At 36.9% G+C, this 19806-nt stretch overlaps 2 protein-coding genes across 2 annotated transcripts; both read right to left on the reverse strand.

The window, feature by feature from the left end:
- Positions 1–10267: 10267 nt before the first annotated feature.
- On the reverse strand, positions 10268–14928 carry LOC149029301 (putative late blight resistance protein homolog R1A-3). The gene is made up of 3 exons (XM_089141455.1): positions 12028–14928; positions 10984–11436; positions 10268–10864 (listed from the first exon to the last, which is right to left on the reverse strand). Exons 1-3 carry the CDS (start codon positions 14818–14820, stop codon positions 10433–10435), a joined length of 3678 nt encoding a protein of 1225 aa, XP_088997581.1. The 5' UTR covers positions 14821–14928; the 3' UTR covers positions 10268–10432.
- A 2015-nt stretch (positions 14929–16943) lies between these two features.
- LOC149029302 (uncharacterized) lies at positions 16944–18442 on the reverse strand. Its single transcript, XM_089142808.1, has 2 exons — positions 17991–18442; positions 16944–17130 (listed from the first exon to the last, which is right to left on the reverse strand). Exons 1-2 carry the CDS (start codon positions 18440–18442, stop codon positions 16944–16946), a joined length of 639 nt encoding a protein of 212 aa, XP_088998934.1.
- Positions 18443–19806: the final 1364 nt, after the last annotated feature.

A 19806-nucleotide genomic window follows, 5' to 3' on the forward strand; every position in this document is an offset into this window, starting at 1 on the left:
TGGCCATATCTTTGGTCGTAAATATCAAATGTAAGACAAGTAGTAATTAAAATACATATTAAAGTAATTAAATTCTTAAATCCCAAACTGGAAAATAAAATAGTAAAGATGTCAATAAATAATCCAAAACTTATATTCAATATGTATTTAACTATTTATACCCATTTAGATTTTAGAGAAATAGATAAATTCAAATTTTTAGGGTTTTCTAATTTGCTATTCGATGAAAATTATGGTTATTATATGTAAGCTCGAAGGGAAAAAGAAAAAGATTTATCTCAATTCTGAATTAATTTCTAACTTCTAAGACAACGGTCAAACTTCATTCCAAATTTCCAATTTGTCTTTCCCCCAAGTCTCTCTCTCTCTCTCTCTCTCTCTCTCTCTCTCTTATTCTGTTTTTTCCTTTGGTTTTTCTCCAGAGGAAAAGAGTTAAAATTATTCATGAAATAGAATAAGTAGAGAGAAAAATTGTAATTAAATTTAGGCATATTTGAAAGTCAAGTCAATTATAGAGAATGTCACACAAACTCTTTTTGTAAACTTAGAAACATCAGAGATTCAGAATTCAAAAGGAATCTGATAAATGAAAATTTTATCTTCAAAGTCAAGAACTTAAGCCGTAGGTAGGTATGTTTTCATTCACAACTTTTCAATAAATTGATATCTTTAATCAATACAAAAAAATTCATATTCAAAACCTTGTTAACAAGTAAATCAACGATAATTTAATATTCAACAAAAAAAAAAAAAGTATTTTTTTCATAGTTAAAGAAAATGATGTCTAAGTTACAAACATAGCTATATGTTTTTAATAATTTTTTTTGAAATATCACAGTAGATTTGTTAGATATTCATGATGAGAAGTTGGGGTATAGATTTGTTAGATATTAATTCTTTATGTAATAGTTTTTATTATTTATAATATATTATTTGTGTGGATCGTGGGAGGTTTGGTCGTTTAGTTGAGCGAATTGGTGTTTTGCTGCATGAAATGGTGAGTACGCGATGTGTATATGTTGGACGTATTGCTAATAAGGTTGCTGATTGGATGTCTAAGTTTCCACTCGATTTGGAGTGCTCTTGGATGTTTTTTTAGGATGATCCCCACGGGTTGGAGGAGATCCTTTAGGTGGATTGTGATGCTGCTTCCTTGTAGTTTCTCTTTGAGTCCTTGACTCCGTTGTTTTATTATCGAAAAAAAAAATGACTTTGTTGGAAAAATAAAAATTACCTTAAAAATAATATAAAAAGTGAATTTATAGTCTAATATGATCAAAGTGACTAAATGTCAAAATCAAGACTCATATCAATGTTAGTATGAAGATCAGGGTAAAAATCTAGTATTGTAGTACATGATCATCGTCAAATTAATATTAAGATTAGAGCGAAAATTAGGGTCAGGATCAGGGCCAAAATCAAATAGATGCTTATTACATTGGTAATGAGGTTATAATTTATTTTTATTAATTTTCTACAAAACATGATCATGTTTCTAAAATTTGACACGTGTCAAGTATCCACCCATATGTATTACAATTAATTCCTCTCCATGTGGGTGGAGGGTCCAGAGTCTTTAGACTCAAATCAGGGCCAGGATCAGGGTCAGGATCAGGGCTAATATCAGGGCCAAGATCAGGGCCAGGATCAGGGCCAAGATCAGGGCCAAGATCAGGGCCAAAATTAGAGCCAGGATCAGGGCCTGGGTCAGGGCCAAAATCAGGGCCTGGGTTAGGGCCAAGATTAGGGCCAAAATCAAGGCCAAGATCAGATCAGGGCCTGGGTCAAGGCCAAAAATCAGGGATGGGCCAGGATGGGCTGGGCGGGCCAGAGAGTAATCCCAGGCCCGCCCTTGGCCCTAGTTTAGGGCCAGAATATTTTGGCCCTAACCCGCCCTTAGGTCCAAAATCTTTAGCCCAAGCCCTATTTGGGCTTAGGGCGGGCTTAGGGCGGGTCAGGGCCGCCAGGGCCAAACTTGCACCCCTAATGTTAGCCATTCTTTTTAAGTATGTTTTCCACATAATGGGCTTGAGATAGTGAAGTACTATTTCCTTGCTTGATGATCTTGATCCCAAGAATCATATCAACTTCCCCTAAGTCTTTTGTGTCAAAATTAGACATCTAAAGATGCTTAGTTTGATTCACTATTGCCAAGCTTGTCCCCATTATAAACTTATCATCTACATATAGTAGAATGAATATGCATTTACCATTGTGAAACTTGATATGTAAGCACCTTTCGGCATTGTTGTCGATAAAGCCATTTGAAATTAGAGCCTTGTCTAATTTATCATGCCATTGCTTAGGCGTTTGCTTCAATCCATATAAGGATTTTCGAAGCTTGCAAACTTTTTGCTCTTGTCCTTTTACAATACACTCTTCTAGTTGTTTTATGTAAATTTTCTCTTCTAAATCACCATTCAGAAAAGCAATTTTTACATTCATTTAATAGATGACCAAGTTATATATTGATGCTATTGCCAACATAACCCTTATTGAGGCAATTCTCGACACAAGGGCAAATGTGTCAAAATAATCGATGTTTGGTTTTTGCTTAAATCACTTGACAACAGGTCTAGCTTTGAAACAATCAAGAGACCCATTACTTTTTAACTTCTTTCGAAATATCCACTTGGTTTCCAAAGTTTTAGAGCTAATTGGTAAATCCACCAATTCCCAAGTATTATTCGTCAAGATTGAATCAAGTTCACTCTTGATTGCCTCCTTCCAAAAGATGGCATCTAATGATGTGATAGTCTCTTTATAATTAAAAAGATCCTTATCTACCAAGTAAAAAAGCTACTCATCATCCTTATATTTGGGTTGTTTGAGTGGTTTGCTTGTTCTTGGTTGATTTCCATCACTATTACCCAATTCTTGATTGATTTTCTTTTCAGTTGGATCCAAATTCTCCATTGGTCAATTGGGTCTCCTTACTTATAGGTAAGGCAGAGTTAAAGGGGAATATACTTTCAAAAAACTCAACGTCCCTTGATTCTATGATGCTATTTGGTTCAATAACATCATCTATGAATTTAATTACCATGAACCGGTATGCCATCTATTTATCGCATACCCCAAGAACACACAATCACATGTTTTGGGACCTAATTTTCTTTTCTTGGAATCCAGTAATAACACCTTGGCCAAACAGCCCCAAACACATAAATGTTTTATACTTTGTTTTCTACCAAACCATTTTTCAAATGGAACCATATCGGTCTTGTTATGTGGGATTCTATTTGATAGATAACATGATGTCAACATAGCTTCCCCCCATATATCAAGTGATACATCAGAACTCAACAACATGGAGTTCATCATCTCTTTAAGAGATCTATTTTTCCTTTCCGCTACCCCATTTCATTCCAGTTGGTAAGGAGCGGTCGTTTCATGGATAATTTCATTTTCCTCACAAAATTTATCAAGATTAAAATACTCAGTCCTTCTATCAGTTCTAAGTCTTTTAATCTTCTTGCCAAGTTGATTTTCAAATTCCATTTTGTAAGATATAAATGTCTTTCCGGCCTTATCTTTTGATTTGAGCAAATATATCATAGTATATCTAGAATGATCATCTATGAAAATGATAACATAATTGTTTCCTCCCCTTGACTCATATGACTTATAATCACTTAAGTCACAATGGATCAATTCCAAGAGATCACTCTTTCTATCCATAGTCTTGTGAGGCATTTTAGTTAACTTAGCCTTCACATAAGTTTTACACTTGTCGTTGGGAGATTCCACCTTATCAGTGATCATCCCTAACTTGCATAGTTTGGTGATATATTTCACGCTACTATGGCCTAACCTACCATGCCACAAATCATAAGTATTGAGCGAAACAACAAAGTAAGTAGAAGAAGTGCTAGCCTTTTCAATTACAACATTTGAAACACTAAGAACAAACAAACCCTCACTATAGTATCCCTTTCCCTCAAATACATTGTTTTTAGTGATAGTTGCCTAATCACTTTCAAAAGCCAACTTCATTCCTACTTTATTAAGCAAAGGAATTGAAATAAGATTTCGCCTAATATTCGGCACATGGAGGACATTGGTGAGAACAATAGTCTTTCCCGAAGTGAGTTTTAAAGTCACTTTACATTTTCCCAAAACAAGGGCACTTTGGGAATTTTTCATAAATACCTTTTCATCATTTGAGTCCATGGAATAGGAGAAAAACATCTTGAGATCACCACATATGTGTCTTGTAGCACTACTATCCAATACCCAATCCTTTGGTTTTTCAACTAAGTTGGCTTTTGTGGTCCTAGCTACAAATACATCATCTTCAACTAGGTTCACTTTTACAATGTTTTTTTCTTCTTGAACCTACAATCTTTCTTGAAATGGCCAACCTTTTCGCAAACAAAACAAACCAATTTCTTCTTCTTAGAAGACTCATCATAGTCTTGATGACTTTTTCTTTTATTGTTTTGATTGTTGTTCCAACAAATTCGCTTTTAAGAGTCTTTCCCCAAGGTCTTTTTCACCCTTGTCTTTGAATCGGTTTCTTTCTTCAATCTTGATCCTTACAACCAACTGGTCTAAGGTCAATCCTATATTTTCATGTTTCATAGACATCTTGAAAGCATTTCATGAAGGTGGAAATTTCTCAATCAAGGACCATTTTATCTTTTGCTAGCTTCCCAACCACAATTTGAAATAAATCAATTTGGGTTGATATGGTGTCACTATCTTTCATAGAAAAATTTAGAAAGCTAGCCACCAAATATTTCTTTGAACCATCATCTTCAAGAGAATACTTTTTAACCAAAGCATCCCAAATCGAATAAGCATGTTCTAATGAACTATACACATGGTATAAGTCATTAGATAACGCATTCAAAATTCGATTCTTGCATTGTTAGTCCGCTTGAATCCAAGCCACCCATTTGCCCTCCTTTATAGAATCATTATTTTTTTTAGCATGGGTTCAGTCAAGGCAAATGTCACCCCAATTTGGGCCAAGGCAAATAACAACATTTGCCTCCACTGTTTGAAGTTTTGACCTCCAAACTGTTCGATTTTGTCAAACTTAGTGACAATCTTCATCTTACCCAAATTTGGGATATGATCTGTCACTGTCGGGATTATATTGGTGGGGATTGAATTATGGTAGCAAGGAATGGATATTTCATACCATCTAGGCCAACGAATGTGTCGTCTCCTTGTTTGTTGACGTTTCCTTCAATGGTATTGTTTGAAGGATCTCCTCCGGTGTTAATTCCATCAACAACCTCAATGTTGTTATTCTCGTCTTTGTTGAAGTTGCCATCTCCAAGAACTTGCCATTGAATCTTTCAGGAAAAAATTCCCTTAAACTTGTTGGGGTAATTGTATTACAAATTTTACAAAACACAAAAAATGAAATTGTAATACAATTGAAAGATGAAGATCCTTAGCCAATCCAACAAGCTTGATGTTGCAATCGAACGAACCACCGATCAATGAGGTTGAGTCACACTATGAGTATTGTCTTAAGATAATTGATGCACCCTACTAACAAGGGTTCTTTGCACACCACCTCCAAAATAAAGCAACCTCCAACTAGAAGATGAGGTAGGTCTTCTAGCCCTTCAAGGAGCCAAAAACTAGACCACAACACTTAGACAAACTCAAAGGAAGAAGCTTTTCAAATAAGTATCAAATAATGCAAGTGTGAGGAGTGTTTCTATTACATACCACATGCAAGGAAGGGTTGGGTTTATATAGGCCCAAACCACACTTTACATCCCTTGAGATTCTCAAGGCAATGAATTGGATCATTGAATCACAATGACTCACCTCCTCACAAGGTGGAGAATCAATTCCCTACTAATGGAGAATCAATGGGCTTGTCCCTTCCTCCACTAATGGGAATAAATCACCTTAACCTAACCTCCCCACTAAATGGAGAATTAACTCTCATATTCACCTATTTTGTATGAATTGGATTTATTCCATTCAATAACCTTAACCCCACTCATGGTAATGGTCATGAATAGTCATGAAGTTGAATAAAAATCGAAAGTCAAGAGTTAGAATTTAAGTAAATTTCAGCCTGCAAGTAAGCCCACCTCATCACCATGATCAAGACCTTTAAGACCCATGACCAATGTCATGAAGAGCCTCATAACCAAGGTCATGAAATGCCTCATTTACTCATGGGTGCCTCATTACCACCCTTACCTCATGGGCCCCACACACTAAAAAAACAACCAAAATAAAAACAAATGCAAAAGCTAATTTTGAACTTAATATAGATTTAATAATAATAATAATAATAATAATAATAATAATAATAATAATAATAATAATAATAATAATAATAATAAACCTAACAGATAATCTTCCTGGATATTTAGAACACTCCAAAAACTTTCAGCTGGTGATCTATCCTCCACGACCAGATAAAATAAAGTCTTACAATGCTTAATTCAGAGCTTTCACAATTGGTAAGTTTATGCATATTAATTCTACCCATCTTATGAAATCTGTTTGTTGTTTTATTCTTTTACATTTGTTAATTAGTTCAAATTTTCCATGGTTATTACCAAAAAAAAAAAAATTCCATGGTTGTTGTTTTCCATCTTTTATTTACCAAAAAAGAAAATGCTATCCATCTTTTACCAAGAAAATATCTTCGCAATGATTTAGAATTCTGCGCCCATGATAGTATCCAAATTCTGATAGTACCATATTCCATGTGTGTTATCATATAAAAAATCCATTCAACTTCCCTCATTTAATTTTGTGGTTCTTCTGATTGTTTATCCGAAGATTTAAGATTTTACACTTAAAATGGTATAGAAAATTCTGTAAACAATAATTGCATAAAAATTTAAAACCATTCAATTTTTCCAGGACGTAGTGAGGAACAATAAATACCACCTATAAGTGGTCCGGACCAAAGTTACAAGGAGTCAAATTCTAGACCTAAGGCCTCAGACAATCTTTTTTTTTTTTTGGGTACAAAGGGGCTTCTTTTCGTTTTATTAATACGGGGATGGAGATATTAATATGCCTTAGAAAAAGTCGAACACACGACCTCTTCACTAAGAAGTGTTGGTTTCACCACTAGAACAGCTCTGCGTTGGCTCAGACGATTATTCTTTACCAACTCAGCTACCCTCTTGGGGTTTAAGTACACTTGGTCATAGAATGCTCTTATTTGTTGTTTGAACATTCGATATTTTGCTAAAAAAACACTTGATATTTGACCAACTTTGTTTGTGTTTGTATCTTAATTGATAAATATATGATTGTTCTACCTTTTGAACATTGCTTCCTTGTTAAATTTATCATAAACATTCGCACAAGAACCCAAGAATTAACATGGTTCGACATTCATTGTGAAGCTTACATCCACAGTAAGAAAACCCTAATTAACTTACTTCTAGTGCAATTCCCAAGTGGCAAACATCCAGTTTGATGTCATTGGGTTTACAAGACCAAATTCAAAAGTGATGGGATTCTAGAGAGGTATAAGGCAAGGCTTTAATGCGAGTCTGATACTGAGTCAAAACCATATAGTAAAATTTCTGAAACATCTGTAGCACTTCATTCTTGGAAGACAATAAATACAACCGTGTAGCCCGATATTTATCATCAACAAATAAAACAAAATATCTGAATCCATCTCTAGAGTTTATCGGAGAATGCTAAACACCAAAATGCACTAGATCAAATAATGCACTTGAAACATGAGTACTTTGTGGAAACAGAGAATCGTATTGCTTGGAAAAATGGCCCGCATTACAACTAGTAGAATTAAAAGATAAACAAGGATTTAAAGATCATAAAATTCTATCAGAAAGGTGACCCATACGCCAATGCCAAAGTTGAGATTTCTCATGATTACTCATAGAAGTCAAGGCGCTATTTGTAGATTTAACATATAGAGTCCATTCTGCAGTCTACCTTCACAATCATTGTCCCTGTTAAATTGTCTAGGAACACTACGTTGTATATTTGAAAAGATCCACATTACAATTTAAACTTTGAGTAATTTTACTAACTGATAACAAATTCATAGATAATGATGGCATACATAATACATCAATCTTGGTTGAAAATAGGTTCAATTTCCCTTGACCTTGGATTGGGACAGTAGTAGTATCATTAGCAATAGTAATAGAAGAATAATATTGTAACTTATCAGCGCTCAAATCAGATAAAATATTGGTAGATTGATACATATTGTCGGTTGCACCCGAATCTACTATAAATGAATTCTGAAAAGTAGAGAGGGCAAGAGTAATACCATGAGACTTATTGATACGGAATCTTGCTCGTCCTTCTCTGTCACGAACCTGCAAAATACGTGCTCGACCTTGGGTGGTCGAGGTACGTCTCCGACGAGCAAGTCAGTACCAATGATATGATCTCAATTACTCAATAGAGAATTCAAGTAATTGATCACACAGAGTATGAATGCTTACCCCATAATGTTTTACCTGAGGTCTTTATATAGTGTACGATAATAGAGTTATATTCGGAATGTGACTCTAAAATGAGTTGCTCTAGGAAAGTAACTCTACACAGAGTTCTTTACCTAACTTATCTTTCCATCAAGTTGATGGATGATAGGAGTCTGCCTTTGTTAGGTTCCCTATAAATGTTAGGGACACGTGTTTGTTGTTATGGTCGGTCCTACCATGAACCGCCTGGTCGAACCTTATTATATCATGAATTTGGTCTGATTGTGCAACCATGGATTCAGACCGGAAGGTATAGAATGACCATTTTAGTCATTAACAAGACTGAATGAAGATCTGCAGTAAAGATATAAGCTTTCCAAGAAAATGCTTTATTATTAAAGAACTTGCCATGGGATGGTCACCATACGAACCCACAATATCAAATACCAGCAGAGCAAAATCTCCTCAATCCGTTACTTCCATTGAGTCTGGAATGCCCAAAAATCTTAAGACCACTTAATCCTATACAAAACACATTCACACAAAATATTGTGGAAACAACTTGTACGATACCAGTTCAGTAATTCAAAAATTAAAAATTAAAAAAAAAAAACAAAAAATATTTTTCAACTTTTTTTTTTCTTCCACCGATTCTATCTTTCCCTTTTTTGGGGTGGTTCTTCTAACGTTCCCTCCACTCACAAAAATAAAATAAAAAAAATTGCTCACAAATTACTTAAGAAGTAACTATTACAAAACCTTTGAAAAAAATTTCAAAATTCAAACTAATGGGTCGTTTCTGTCTCCTCTTTTTGTTTTGTTTCTCCCTTTTTCAACGATCTAAAGCCAGATCGTTTTTTTTTTTTTTTCACTGAACTAACAAAGCACAAGAAAGAAAAGAAAAGAAAAGAAAAGAAAAGAAAAAATAAATAAAAGAAACTTCACAATTCTAGATATAGAATTCTACTTTGATCAAGCAGTCAAAGTTTTCCTGTTCTTCTACTACATATTCTTTCTTTTCTAGATCTTCGCACACTTCTGGCGACGATCCAACTAATATTGCTTTGATACCATGTTAAATTTATCATAAACATTCACACAAGAACCCAAGAATATTATAAGTTATATTTATAATAACTTCCTTATTAGAAAAAAAATGTAATGTTAGTTCATAGGTAAAGTCGATCTACTATTACTTGAAATATCTCGTAGGTGTTATTGACTATATGATAACTTCTTATACCGTCTTGGCTTCTTTTTTTTTACTTCTTTTTATATAAATCTCCAATTGTAGTCTCTTTCTACTGTCATTACAACTTACAGCAATAACACCTATTTTTCTTTTAAACATCCGAATGAAAAATTACGATGAGATCTCACCGACAGTTCTATTGATAGGTTAGTGGGATGGTACGGGCACGCACATCACCATTGACCATCGTAAGAGAACCACAATTGTGATAGAGGATTGAGAAACTTGTTTGTTTGGGATTTTGCATGGCAGTAGTGTCTACGTGGCACTCCTCTAAGTAGTGAACGGTCAAGATGAAAAGTTGATTCATAGATTAAATCATCATCGTAGATTTTGCTCATGTGCAAGAAAACAAATTTTAAGTGGGAACAGACTTGATTTCCACAGTTCAAAATGAACCATTACAAAACCAAAACTCTATTTGAAAAAAAAAAAAAAAAAAAAAAAAAGTCTTCTTCCTTTTCGTCATTGTGGCTGAACCTACAAAGTCAAATGAAACCCGCAAAATAAAATGAAAAACCAACCCATCATTTTATTCGTAACTAGGTCTGTTTCCACTTAAAATTCATTTTCTTGCGCATGGGCAAAATCTACGATGACAATTTAATTTAAGACAACTTTTCATCTTGACCATTCGCTGCTAGGAGCAATGCCACGTAGGCACTGCTGCCAAGCCAAATCATTCGTTTGAGTAATTCAATTAAAAATTATCAGTTTGGCTGTGTTGCATTCCATTTATCTTCACATGCGATGAAAATTAATCCAATCAAAATTAAAACTGGTAAGGGCCTTCTATTCCTGGTGAGCGGGGAGTTGGACAAGCGTAAGTCACTGGCAATTCAAAGACATTCATGACTTCACCAGGCTTGCCATCAAACATATCTAGGGTTATATCCTCAGCTGTTGTACCCAGTGGTACAGCCACAACGTTAACAAAGACGCTGTCTCTCTCCTCGTTATAAAAAGGGTGCATGTGAGCGTGCAATTTAACAATAACGTCACATGTTGATCCAGGCAAAACGATTCCCATGACGGGATGCCCAAAGTATGTCTCGGATTTGGTCGTTCGAAGCACGAAGGCCACTAATTGATCTGTGTTGTTAGTAAGTTGCATGGAACATGAGCTTTCCAACTTGAAAGGAGATTCAAGCTCGGTAGGTTTAATCTCGAGAAGATCTCTGCCCGTCGTGCCTGCACTCAATGGCTACCAGAAAAAATTTCAAATGAGTGTTTTGTAAAGAAAAGAGAACAACTTATCAAGTGATGGATGGTTTTATCTGGAAAATCTCTAAGCTGAAGTTTAGAAAACAAAACAAGACGCACCTTCTCTAGCACACATGCCCCGGGGGAGAAATCCTCAGGAACTGGTTGGGGAGGATTTGCGAGAACATAAATCACAGGCAATTTAAACTGATTCACAGCCTTACCAAGCTCGTGGTTGAACATATCAGGGGTTATATCCTCAGCTGTTGTACCGTGTGGTGCAACCAAACTCTGAATTAAGAACTCATCTTTGCTCTCCATATTAATCGGGGCCTCCTTTTGTGCTTGCAATGTAAAAGTAAGGTCACATGTTGACCTAGGCAAAACGATTCCTTCGTAGAGAGTGACAAGGTACTTCTCCCAGTTGGCCGATAGAAGCTGGAAAGCCACGAATTGATTTGTGTTGTTCGCGAGTTCAATCGAACATGAGCTCTGAGTATTCAACTCGAATGGAAATCTTATCTGGGTAGGATTAATGTCAAGAAGATCTCCATCTATCACTGTATCAATTAACTTCACCAGATAATATACGAATTGAGTGTTTAGCATGAAACGAAAAGTGAACACAGCTTAAAAAAAATTAATAATAATAAATAAATAAATAACCACGACCAAGACACACCTTTGCTACCTACAGTTATGTGCAGTGATGCATTTCGTCTTTCTAAAGTGATACCATATGAGACAGCCAATTGTCTTTTCTTGTAATGCAATATTCTTTTTTTTGTGGGTAAAGTCTTGTGATGTAATATCAATAACACATCATTGCAAAGAGTCTGATTTCAGTGCTGCGCAGCACTATACTGCAAAGATATCTCGATCTAGATTTCAATTTCAACCATCCATTTTGCATAAGTATGATAATACACTTTTTGAAAATGAACAGTTGAGATCTCGATCATTCGTTGCAGGTAGGTGTTGTACATTAATTGCACAAGACCTAAGCAATTTTACATTGCATAAAACATTAACAAAAATCATAAGATTAAAATAAGTAAGATCCCCATGCAAAATTTGAACTATTAACAGGTGTTCAAGAATAAAACACAGTAGAAATATAGAAGTCGCATAAGAAAGGGAGATAGGACTATTGCATAAACTTACCAGGTCACTAATCTTTGGTATCGGAGGATAAATCACCAACTCAAATCCTATTTTTAGTTTCTTTAACTCCTCAGCAAGCTTGTTTGTTAATTTTGTGGATGGCCACACCAACTCCAAATCATGGAATGCACGGTTCCGGTAGACTTCTGATGGAAGTTCTGATAGTTGAGAACAGCAACTGATGACTAACTGGCCAAGCCTTGGCATTGCACATTTCTCTAATTTCCAACTAACAATATCTGAATTTGCAAGTTTCAGCACCCGCAGTCTCGGAAATGAATCTTGAAGGACCTTCCATTCATCATTTTCAAAATTCGTCTCCACCAGCTTTAGCGTCCGAAGCTTTGGTAGCTTCCCTAACATCTCCATTACATTAGGCTGGAGAACTGCTGCTTTCACAGTTATCTGGGTAATGGTTGCAGGCAACATGATTGTCTCTATGAAAGTACATTCCTCTGCAAACTTCAATGACTGAAGGTGTTGTAAGCTGAAAGTGGCTTCTTCCTCTACTTTGGATTCACAGCGATAGCCATTTAATCCTAATTTTCTCAAATTAGGAACCTTCTCTGAGACACGGACGTCAGGATCATTTGATATGTAAGAGAGGGTCAGGAGGTTCGGTAGATGGTCTTCATTTTCAGCTTCAGGCAACATACAGTTCCCTCCTAAATAAAGGTGCCTCAATTGTTGCATCTTCCATATCTCCACCGGTAGTTCAGAGAATGAGGATTTTCGCAAATCAATTGTTTGGAGATTCCAGAGGTTGAATATAGCAGCTATCGGAACTGGGATGCTCTTGGCAGGTTTCAGCTTCAAGTACTTCAAATGAGTTAGGTCTCTGATTGAATCATCGATTTCGTCCTGAGCTTCTTGGTCGCCAAGATTTAGCACCCTAAGCCGTCGAAAATGTTGGAAGAGTGATCTCCAATCTTCTTCCGAAAAGCTCTGGGTGTCCTGGCTAAAAGAAGAGAAGGATCGAACGGGGGAACAAGAATCAGAGGAGCTTTTTGCTTTGAATAGATACACTCTGCAGTTGCCAAGAATTGAGAGTATCTTTGGTTTGATCTGATCAGCACCCGCGCTGCTTGTATTTGTATGATCTCTACCTGTATGAACCTCCAGAAATCCTTGTTCTTTTGACAAATGGAGGCAAAAGTCCCGTAATATGTCATGAATAAAGCATGATTTTGCTCTTCCGTCGGATCTTTGTCTGGATACTTCAATCAAGCGTAGGCCATTGAGCTCCTCTAAATAGTATTCTGCAACTTCCTCTATCGTTATCGGCGCCATTGGGAATACTACTAGTGCTTCAGCTATCCATATCTGGATCAGTTGCTCCAAATAAATCTCAGCGTCTTCCGGGAAAAGACCACCGAGATAGAGAAAGCATGATTGAAGGGGTTGGCGTAACTTACGAAAACACAAGGTCAAGATGTGCATCTGCTGATCGTAATCCCCGCTTGGTTCGTCGTTAATTTGACCTGCTATACTGGACCAACTAGATCCATCAACTCTGTCAATGGCTCTAAGAATATGAGCCACCACAGATATTACAAGTAGCCGCCCACAACAGCTTCTTACAATCCTTCTTCCTCGGGCTTCCAATTCATCACAGGGGCATTCTTTCCGGAAATATAATCTACAGAAAAGCATCCAACTTTGGTCTTCGTTTAAGGACTTGAGTTCGAAACAGTTACATGGCCAAATCTTTTTCGAGTCAAACCTATAATAGTAGTACAGGAACAGATCATTGGAATCAACTCCAAAAAAGTCTTCCGGTAGGGGAAATGATCTGGTACCAGGTCTAGTTGCATAAGAAGCAAGGCTAGAAAAACGGGTAGTTAATAATATCCGACTATAGTTACTGTTAATGGGGAAAAGATCTTTCAACTCATCCCATGTTTGGGTATCCCAAACATCATCGATCACTATGAGATACCTACGATCCTTCAATTCCTTCCAGAGTTGGATTTTCAACTCCCGCTCGTCCATCTCATGGATCTCTTGGGTGATCGCCATGATTTCCTTCAGAAGGCTTAGCAGCAAATCCCTCAGCACGTATGCCTTAGAGACTGGTATCCACCCACAGCATCCAAAAGTATCTGTAAGAGAATGATAAATCATTTTAGCCAGGGTAGTCTTACCTGTTCCTCCTTCTCCCGTGATTGCAATGACTTCCAACTGCTGTATTCCCTTTTCTTCCGACAACCGTTTTGCCATCATGTACATGTAAAAATAGAAACCCGTGGCATCGTTCTCATCCAGCGTCCGGTTGCTTCTATTTGAGGGGCTAACTCGCAGTGATTCTAGTTCAACGTTTTCATCTACGATGCGGCAGTAGTAATCCCTGCTGTTGTAAGTGTAGATGTGGCTTACAATTGATTCTACCTGTTCATAGATGTCAGGATTTATTGCAGCTGCAGGGTTGTCGTTGCAGGCAAGTGATTCATCATTTTCATCTTCTGTAGTGATGTTTGTACTATTGGTGTGCTGCTTCGCAATGATTTCCTCAAATGCGTCCACCAGAACATCGCCAGAATTAACAGCAAAATTCCTTATCATTCCAACCACCCTCCTCATCTCATCGTCTGAAGAAGCACCAGCTAGATGACGATGATGATGATGATGATCAGATCTACTTCCTTCTTCAGAATAATAGTCAAGTAGGAACCCGAACATGACCTCAATCTGGTTCATAAACCATATTTTTCGATCCCTCAACCCACTCGGATCCGCCTCAATAAGTTGTTCCAGGTTATTTATGAGAATCATCACACTCTGCACTTCTGCCATTTGTTTCCTCGCCAAGATGAAATTCTAAGCAATCATTCAGTTTCTCTTCTTCTTACAAATCTCTTCAGATTTCAACCCGTTCACACAGTGCTGGGCAATTGTTGCACGGCACTTTCGAACTCATTTATTTAAGTGTTAGCTCAGATGTCCCCAATAAGCTAAACGCACCCAATTATTTTAATTCCAAGTTGTAGGATTAATTAATTATATATGAGGAGCAAGAAGCTATGGATTGTTTTTGCTTTATTTTGATAAAGGAACCGGGGTGGATGTATGTGGGGCAAGTCTTATTACATGGCCGAGTTTTTGGTTTCATTGAGTGTAATTTTTTTTTTTTTCGGTAGAAGATTGAATCTTATTTAATAGAAAAACCACAAGGATACAAAACTTTTAAATTGGCAAAGTACAAAGGCCAAGAAAGAAAGAAAGAATAGGGGATAACAATAAACAAAAGAACATTGTGTTTATTTGCAAAGGTAGGGTGGAAAAAAGAAAAGAAAAAAAAAAAACAGGTGGGGCCAATGTATAGTGGGGCTAGGGAGAAGGAAATGAAATGAAAAGAAAGTGTGGAAATGTAGATTTTTGAAAATTTTCACATATTTTGTAGGGTTTTGATAAGGCTTGGAGTGAGAAAGTTGGGTTGTCACCTTATCAAACAATTTTCTTTAATTTATAGAAATTTATCTCTAACTTTTCCACTTCAAATAATCAAACAATCTACACTTTCAAGATTTAAAGAAAAAAAAAAAAAAAAAAAAAAAAAAAAATTATTTTTTAAAGAATTTTCCCACCCTTTTTTTCTCACCCCACCATTATTCCAGCAAACAAACGCAGCCTGATTGTTTGCAGCAAATGATACCAACCAATCTACCACAAAATTTCCTTCCCTAAAGATATGTGGGAAGACGACTGAGTTAAACTTCGGCATCAAGGTTCTAATATCACTGATGGTATTATTAATCTTCCAAGGGGTTGCCTTATTTGGATAAGAACAAGATAGATCACCAATTTATTATATCTTTCTATAATCAAATCTCTCATGCAAGATGTTTCAGTGTGCATTATGGCTTTCTTGATGGATCGTGCTTCAGCTTGAAGTGGGGTTATGTTTCCTCCTTCATAAGCAAAACAAAAAATCACTCCACCTTTGTTGCCCCTTGCAATACCTCCAAAACCCACTTTAAAGGTATTCCTGCTCAGTCGCATCACTACACCATGAACATTAATCTTGATAATGTTGGGGGAGGGGGGGGGGGGGGAACCATCCAATTAGATGATTCTGTTGTTGCACTAATTGGGGATTTCCTTTCCAGTTTCCCCGAACCCAGGTCAGTAAGTATGCCCACTTCACAGCACTTGCTCCTCACTTCACCGCCCCGAAAGTTGTTGCAGCTTTCCTTACAAACATCGTCCGACTTCATGGGTTGCCCAAAACTCTAGTGAGCGATCGGGACCCCCTCTTTCTCAGCTTTTTTTGACGAGAATTATTCCGCTTACAGGGTACAACCTTGTCCATGAGCACGGCATACCATCCGCAAAGCGATGGCCAAACGGAGGTGCTTAATCGCTGCTTAGAAACATATTTGCGCAGCTTCTCCGATGAGCTCCCTACACTGTGGGTAGAACAGCTACTCTGGGCTGAGTATTGGTACAATATGGCGTTTCACACGGCTTCCAGAACGACGCCATTCTAGAGTGTCTATGATCGCCCTCCACCAACCATCATCCGTTATATTGCTAGCACAACCTCAGATGATGTCGTCGACCATGATCTGCTCACATGAGATGCATCCCTGACTATTTTGTGCAACAATCTTCTGCGAGCATAGGACCGCATGAAAACCCAAGCCAATCTCAAAATCTCAAGCGCATTGATCGCGCATACAAAATAGACAAGTGGGTGTTTGTTAAAATCCAACCATACCAACAGACATCGTTGGCTCCTCGCTCTAATCACAAATTGGCAAAACGTTACTACTGTCCTTATCAGATTTTAGCATGCATTGTCAGATGCCCAAATACACAATGTTTTCCATGTATCACTTCTCAAGCCTTACATCGGCAGCCTTCCACCGCCCATTGCAACAACCCCTGTTGTGATTCCGCCACCAGATCCGGCACCTCTAGCCATCTTGCAGCACTGCCAGATTCGTCGTCACGGCAGCTCCTTCCCTCAAGTTCTTGTTCAATGGCAAGGTCTTCTTCCTAAAGATGCGACTTGGAAAGATCTCCATCTCCTTCACCAACAGTACCCAAGTTTGAACCTTGAGGACAAGGTTCTCTACACAGGAGAGAGTAATGTTACGAACACTGTAGTTGACAACGTTCAAGAAGTAAGGCGTTCATGTTGAAAAGGGAAACGACCTATTTTTCTAGAAGATTATGAGTAGAACAGCAAGTGGTGTTAGGTGGGGTAAATTCCCAAATTAGAATATTAATTTCCTTTTTCTCATTTCAAGTTGTTTGTTATGCCAGATCTCAGATCTGTAATAGCCTTGTATAAAGGTACTGACAGCTATAGAAGAGCATAAGCAAGATATCACTTTCTTCATATTAAATTCCTTTCTTATCTCTATAGTCTTCTAGCATCCTCTTCTCCTTGTCTCTTCTGACTCTCTTTTCTATTCCTTAAGTCTTTCTGTAAAATTGTAACCGTAACATAGAACCTCCGACAAATGACAAAATACCACAAGGTCATAAACACAACTAAAGATAGAATTGCCTCAGGATTACTCAAGAAATTGGTTTAATTTTACAGAACTGCAACTATACTTAACGATATAATTCTGTTCCGATCTTGTTAGCAAGGCAACATAGCAAGGTTGGGGAAGGGGAAAAAAAATCACATACAACATAAAATTTAAGTGATCCATCCAAAGATTGTCCATGGTGGAGCAAATGATGGATTTCACCAAAAAGAAGATGATAGTAGTACACCCATAATTTCATTTTCACCCTATTAAAATAGATAAGAGATGCAACTGTAGCAAAATAGAAAAACCCTCAACCCAAAAGATGACCAAAAGTCCCTCAAGCACCTCTTCAAAGTAGGGTCGCACAGTATCTTCCAAAAAGATTTTGAAACAGACAGGTTTAATTGAGATATTTTCCCAAGCTAATTTGATTGCAATGGTCACAGATTATGAAACCACCTCTAAAATGGGCGTTACAGCCTAGCATTTACTTCAGGTTCTTGTGGTAATAGATGTTTCGGGTTCTCTATGCATTGAGGAAGCATAGAAACATGGAACACAACATGTACACCTACCAAGGGTGTCGGAAGTGCCAACCGATATGCAATCGGTCCCACTTTCTCTATAATCTCAAAAGGACCAATATACGTTGGACTGACTTTCCCCTTGATGTTGAACCTCATCACACCTTTAATTGGTGAGACTTTCAGAAATGCTCTTTCGCCTATGAAGAACTCAAGGTCTATTCTTCTTTTTTCTACATAAGATTTTTGCCTAGACTGAGCTATCTTGATTCTTTCTCTAATCAAGTCAACCACAGCTCCAGTGGCTTCTATCAACTCAAGGCCTAAAATTCTTTGCTCTTCGACTTCATCCCAATAGAGGGGAATCCTACATGTCTGTCCATACAAAGCCTTGAATATAGCCATGCTAGTGGTAGACTAATAGTTGTTGTTGTAAGTGAACTCCACCAGTACTTCTGAGGAACCTCCCCATGAAACATCATCGCAAGTCCAAGTTCTACAATATGTCAATGCTTGCGTTCTGCAACTCCATTATGTGCCGAAGTATCAAGACAGGAAACGTGATTTATTATCCCACAACCGAACAATATTCTTGAAGGAATTATGATTACCAAATAGATTCAGATTTTCTTTCCTAGAAACAGTGGGTTTTGAATTAGGCAAGAAACCCTTCCTTGACAAGTAAAATGCCCCCAGACAGGGGCGGACCTATGAAGGGGCCGGAGGGGGCCATGGCCCCCCCCCCGGATTTTTTAAAATTTTATCCATATTCCCCTAATTCCTTTAATTTTTTCGGTTTATTCTCTTCCCACATGTGAAATGTCACTATTTGCCCCCCCCCCAATATTGTGAACAATTTTAAAAAGTAAAATGATGGGTATAAATGTCATTGCTAATAAAAAAACTAATCTATCAATCCCTATTTATTCTCCCCTCTCTTCTCTCTCATTTTTTATTCCTATTTATTCTCTTCTCTATAAACGTGGGTTAAAGGAAATTTTTGAAAAAAAAAATCTTATTAGGTATTTAAAATTCAAAATGTTATTTCTAATTAAAAACTAACTCTTCAATCCCTATTTATTCTCTTATCTCCTCTCCTCTATCCTCTTTTTTTCCTATTTATTCTCTTCCCCTTCTATAAGCGTGGCTTAAGAAAATTTGAAAAAAAATATACTCCACAATTAAGTTTCTTTCCCTTTCTCAATTTATTCATTGTTTCTTTTTTTTCTGTTTTCTTTTGTTATTCTTTTTAATTTGATTTTATATTCTATGTTTATTTATTTCTTCTGCAATTTTTGTTATTTGATTTTGTATTGTGAATAAAATGTCTATAATTAGTAGGTAACTAACTACCATTGATTTGCATCTCTTACCTAAAAAATTTTTTGGTTTGCATTTAACTTTTTAGGGTTGAAGTCATGTGTATATTTTTTTATATTGTTGCTTTAATTTTACCTATATTTTGTCAAAAAAAATCATTATTAATAATTTATCATTTTTTTTCAAATGTGTGGGCCCCACAAAATATATGTTAGTCTATTCTTTAATTTAATAAAATAATTTAGCGGTGGGACTCCAAATAGGAAGGTTACTGGCTTTCATTCTTCGCCCCCCCCCCCCACTATTGCATCTTGGGTCCGCCACTGCCCCCAGATCCACAACCTCCAAAACCACGGCCTTGACCACCCCTTTTTACAGATTGAGTATAAAAAGCAGCATGAGGATTAGAAAAATCAGAAACATTCCTCTTTATCCATAGTTCATGACTT

This window comes from Hakea prostrata, chromosome 1, assembly GCF_041222555.1.
Source record: "Hakea prostrata isolate BN-2017 chromosome 1, UWA_Hpros_2, whole genome shotgun sequence".
Lineage (NCBI taxonomy): Eukaryota > Viridiplantae > Streptophyta > Magnoliopsida > Proteales > Proteaceae > Hakea > Hakea prostrata.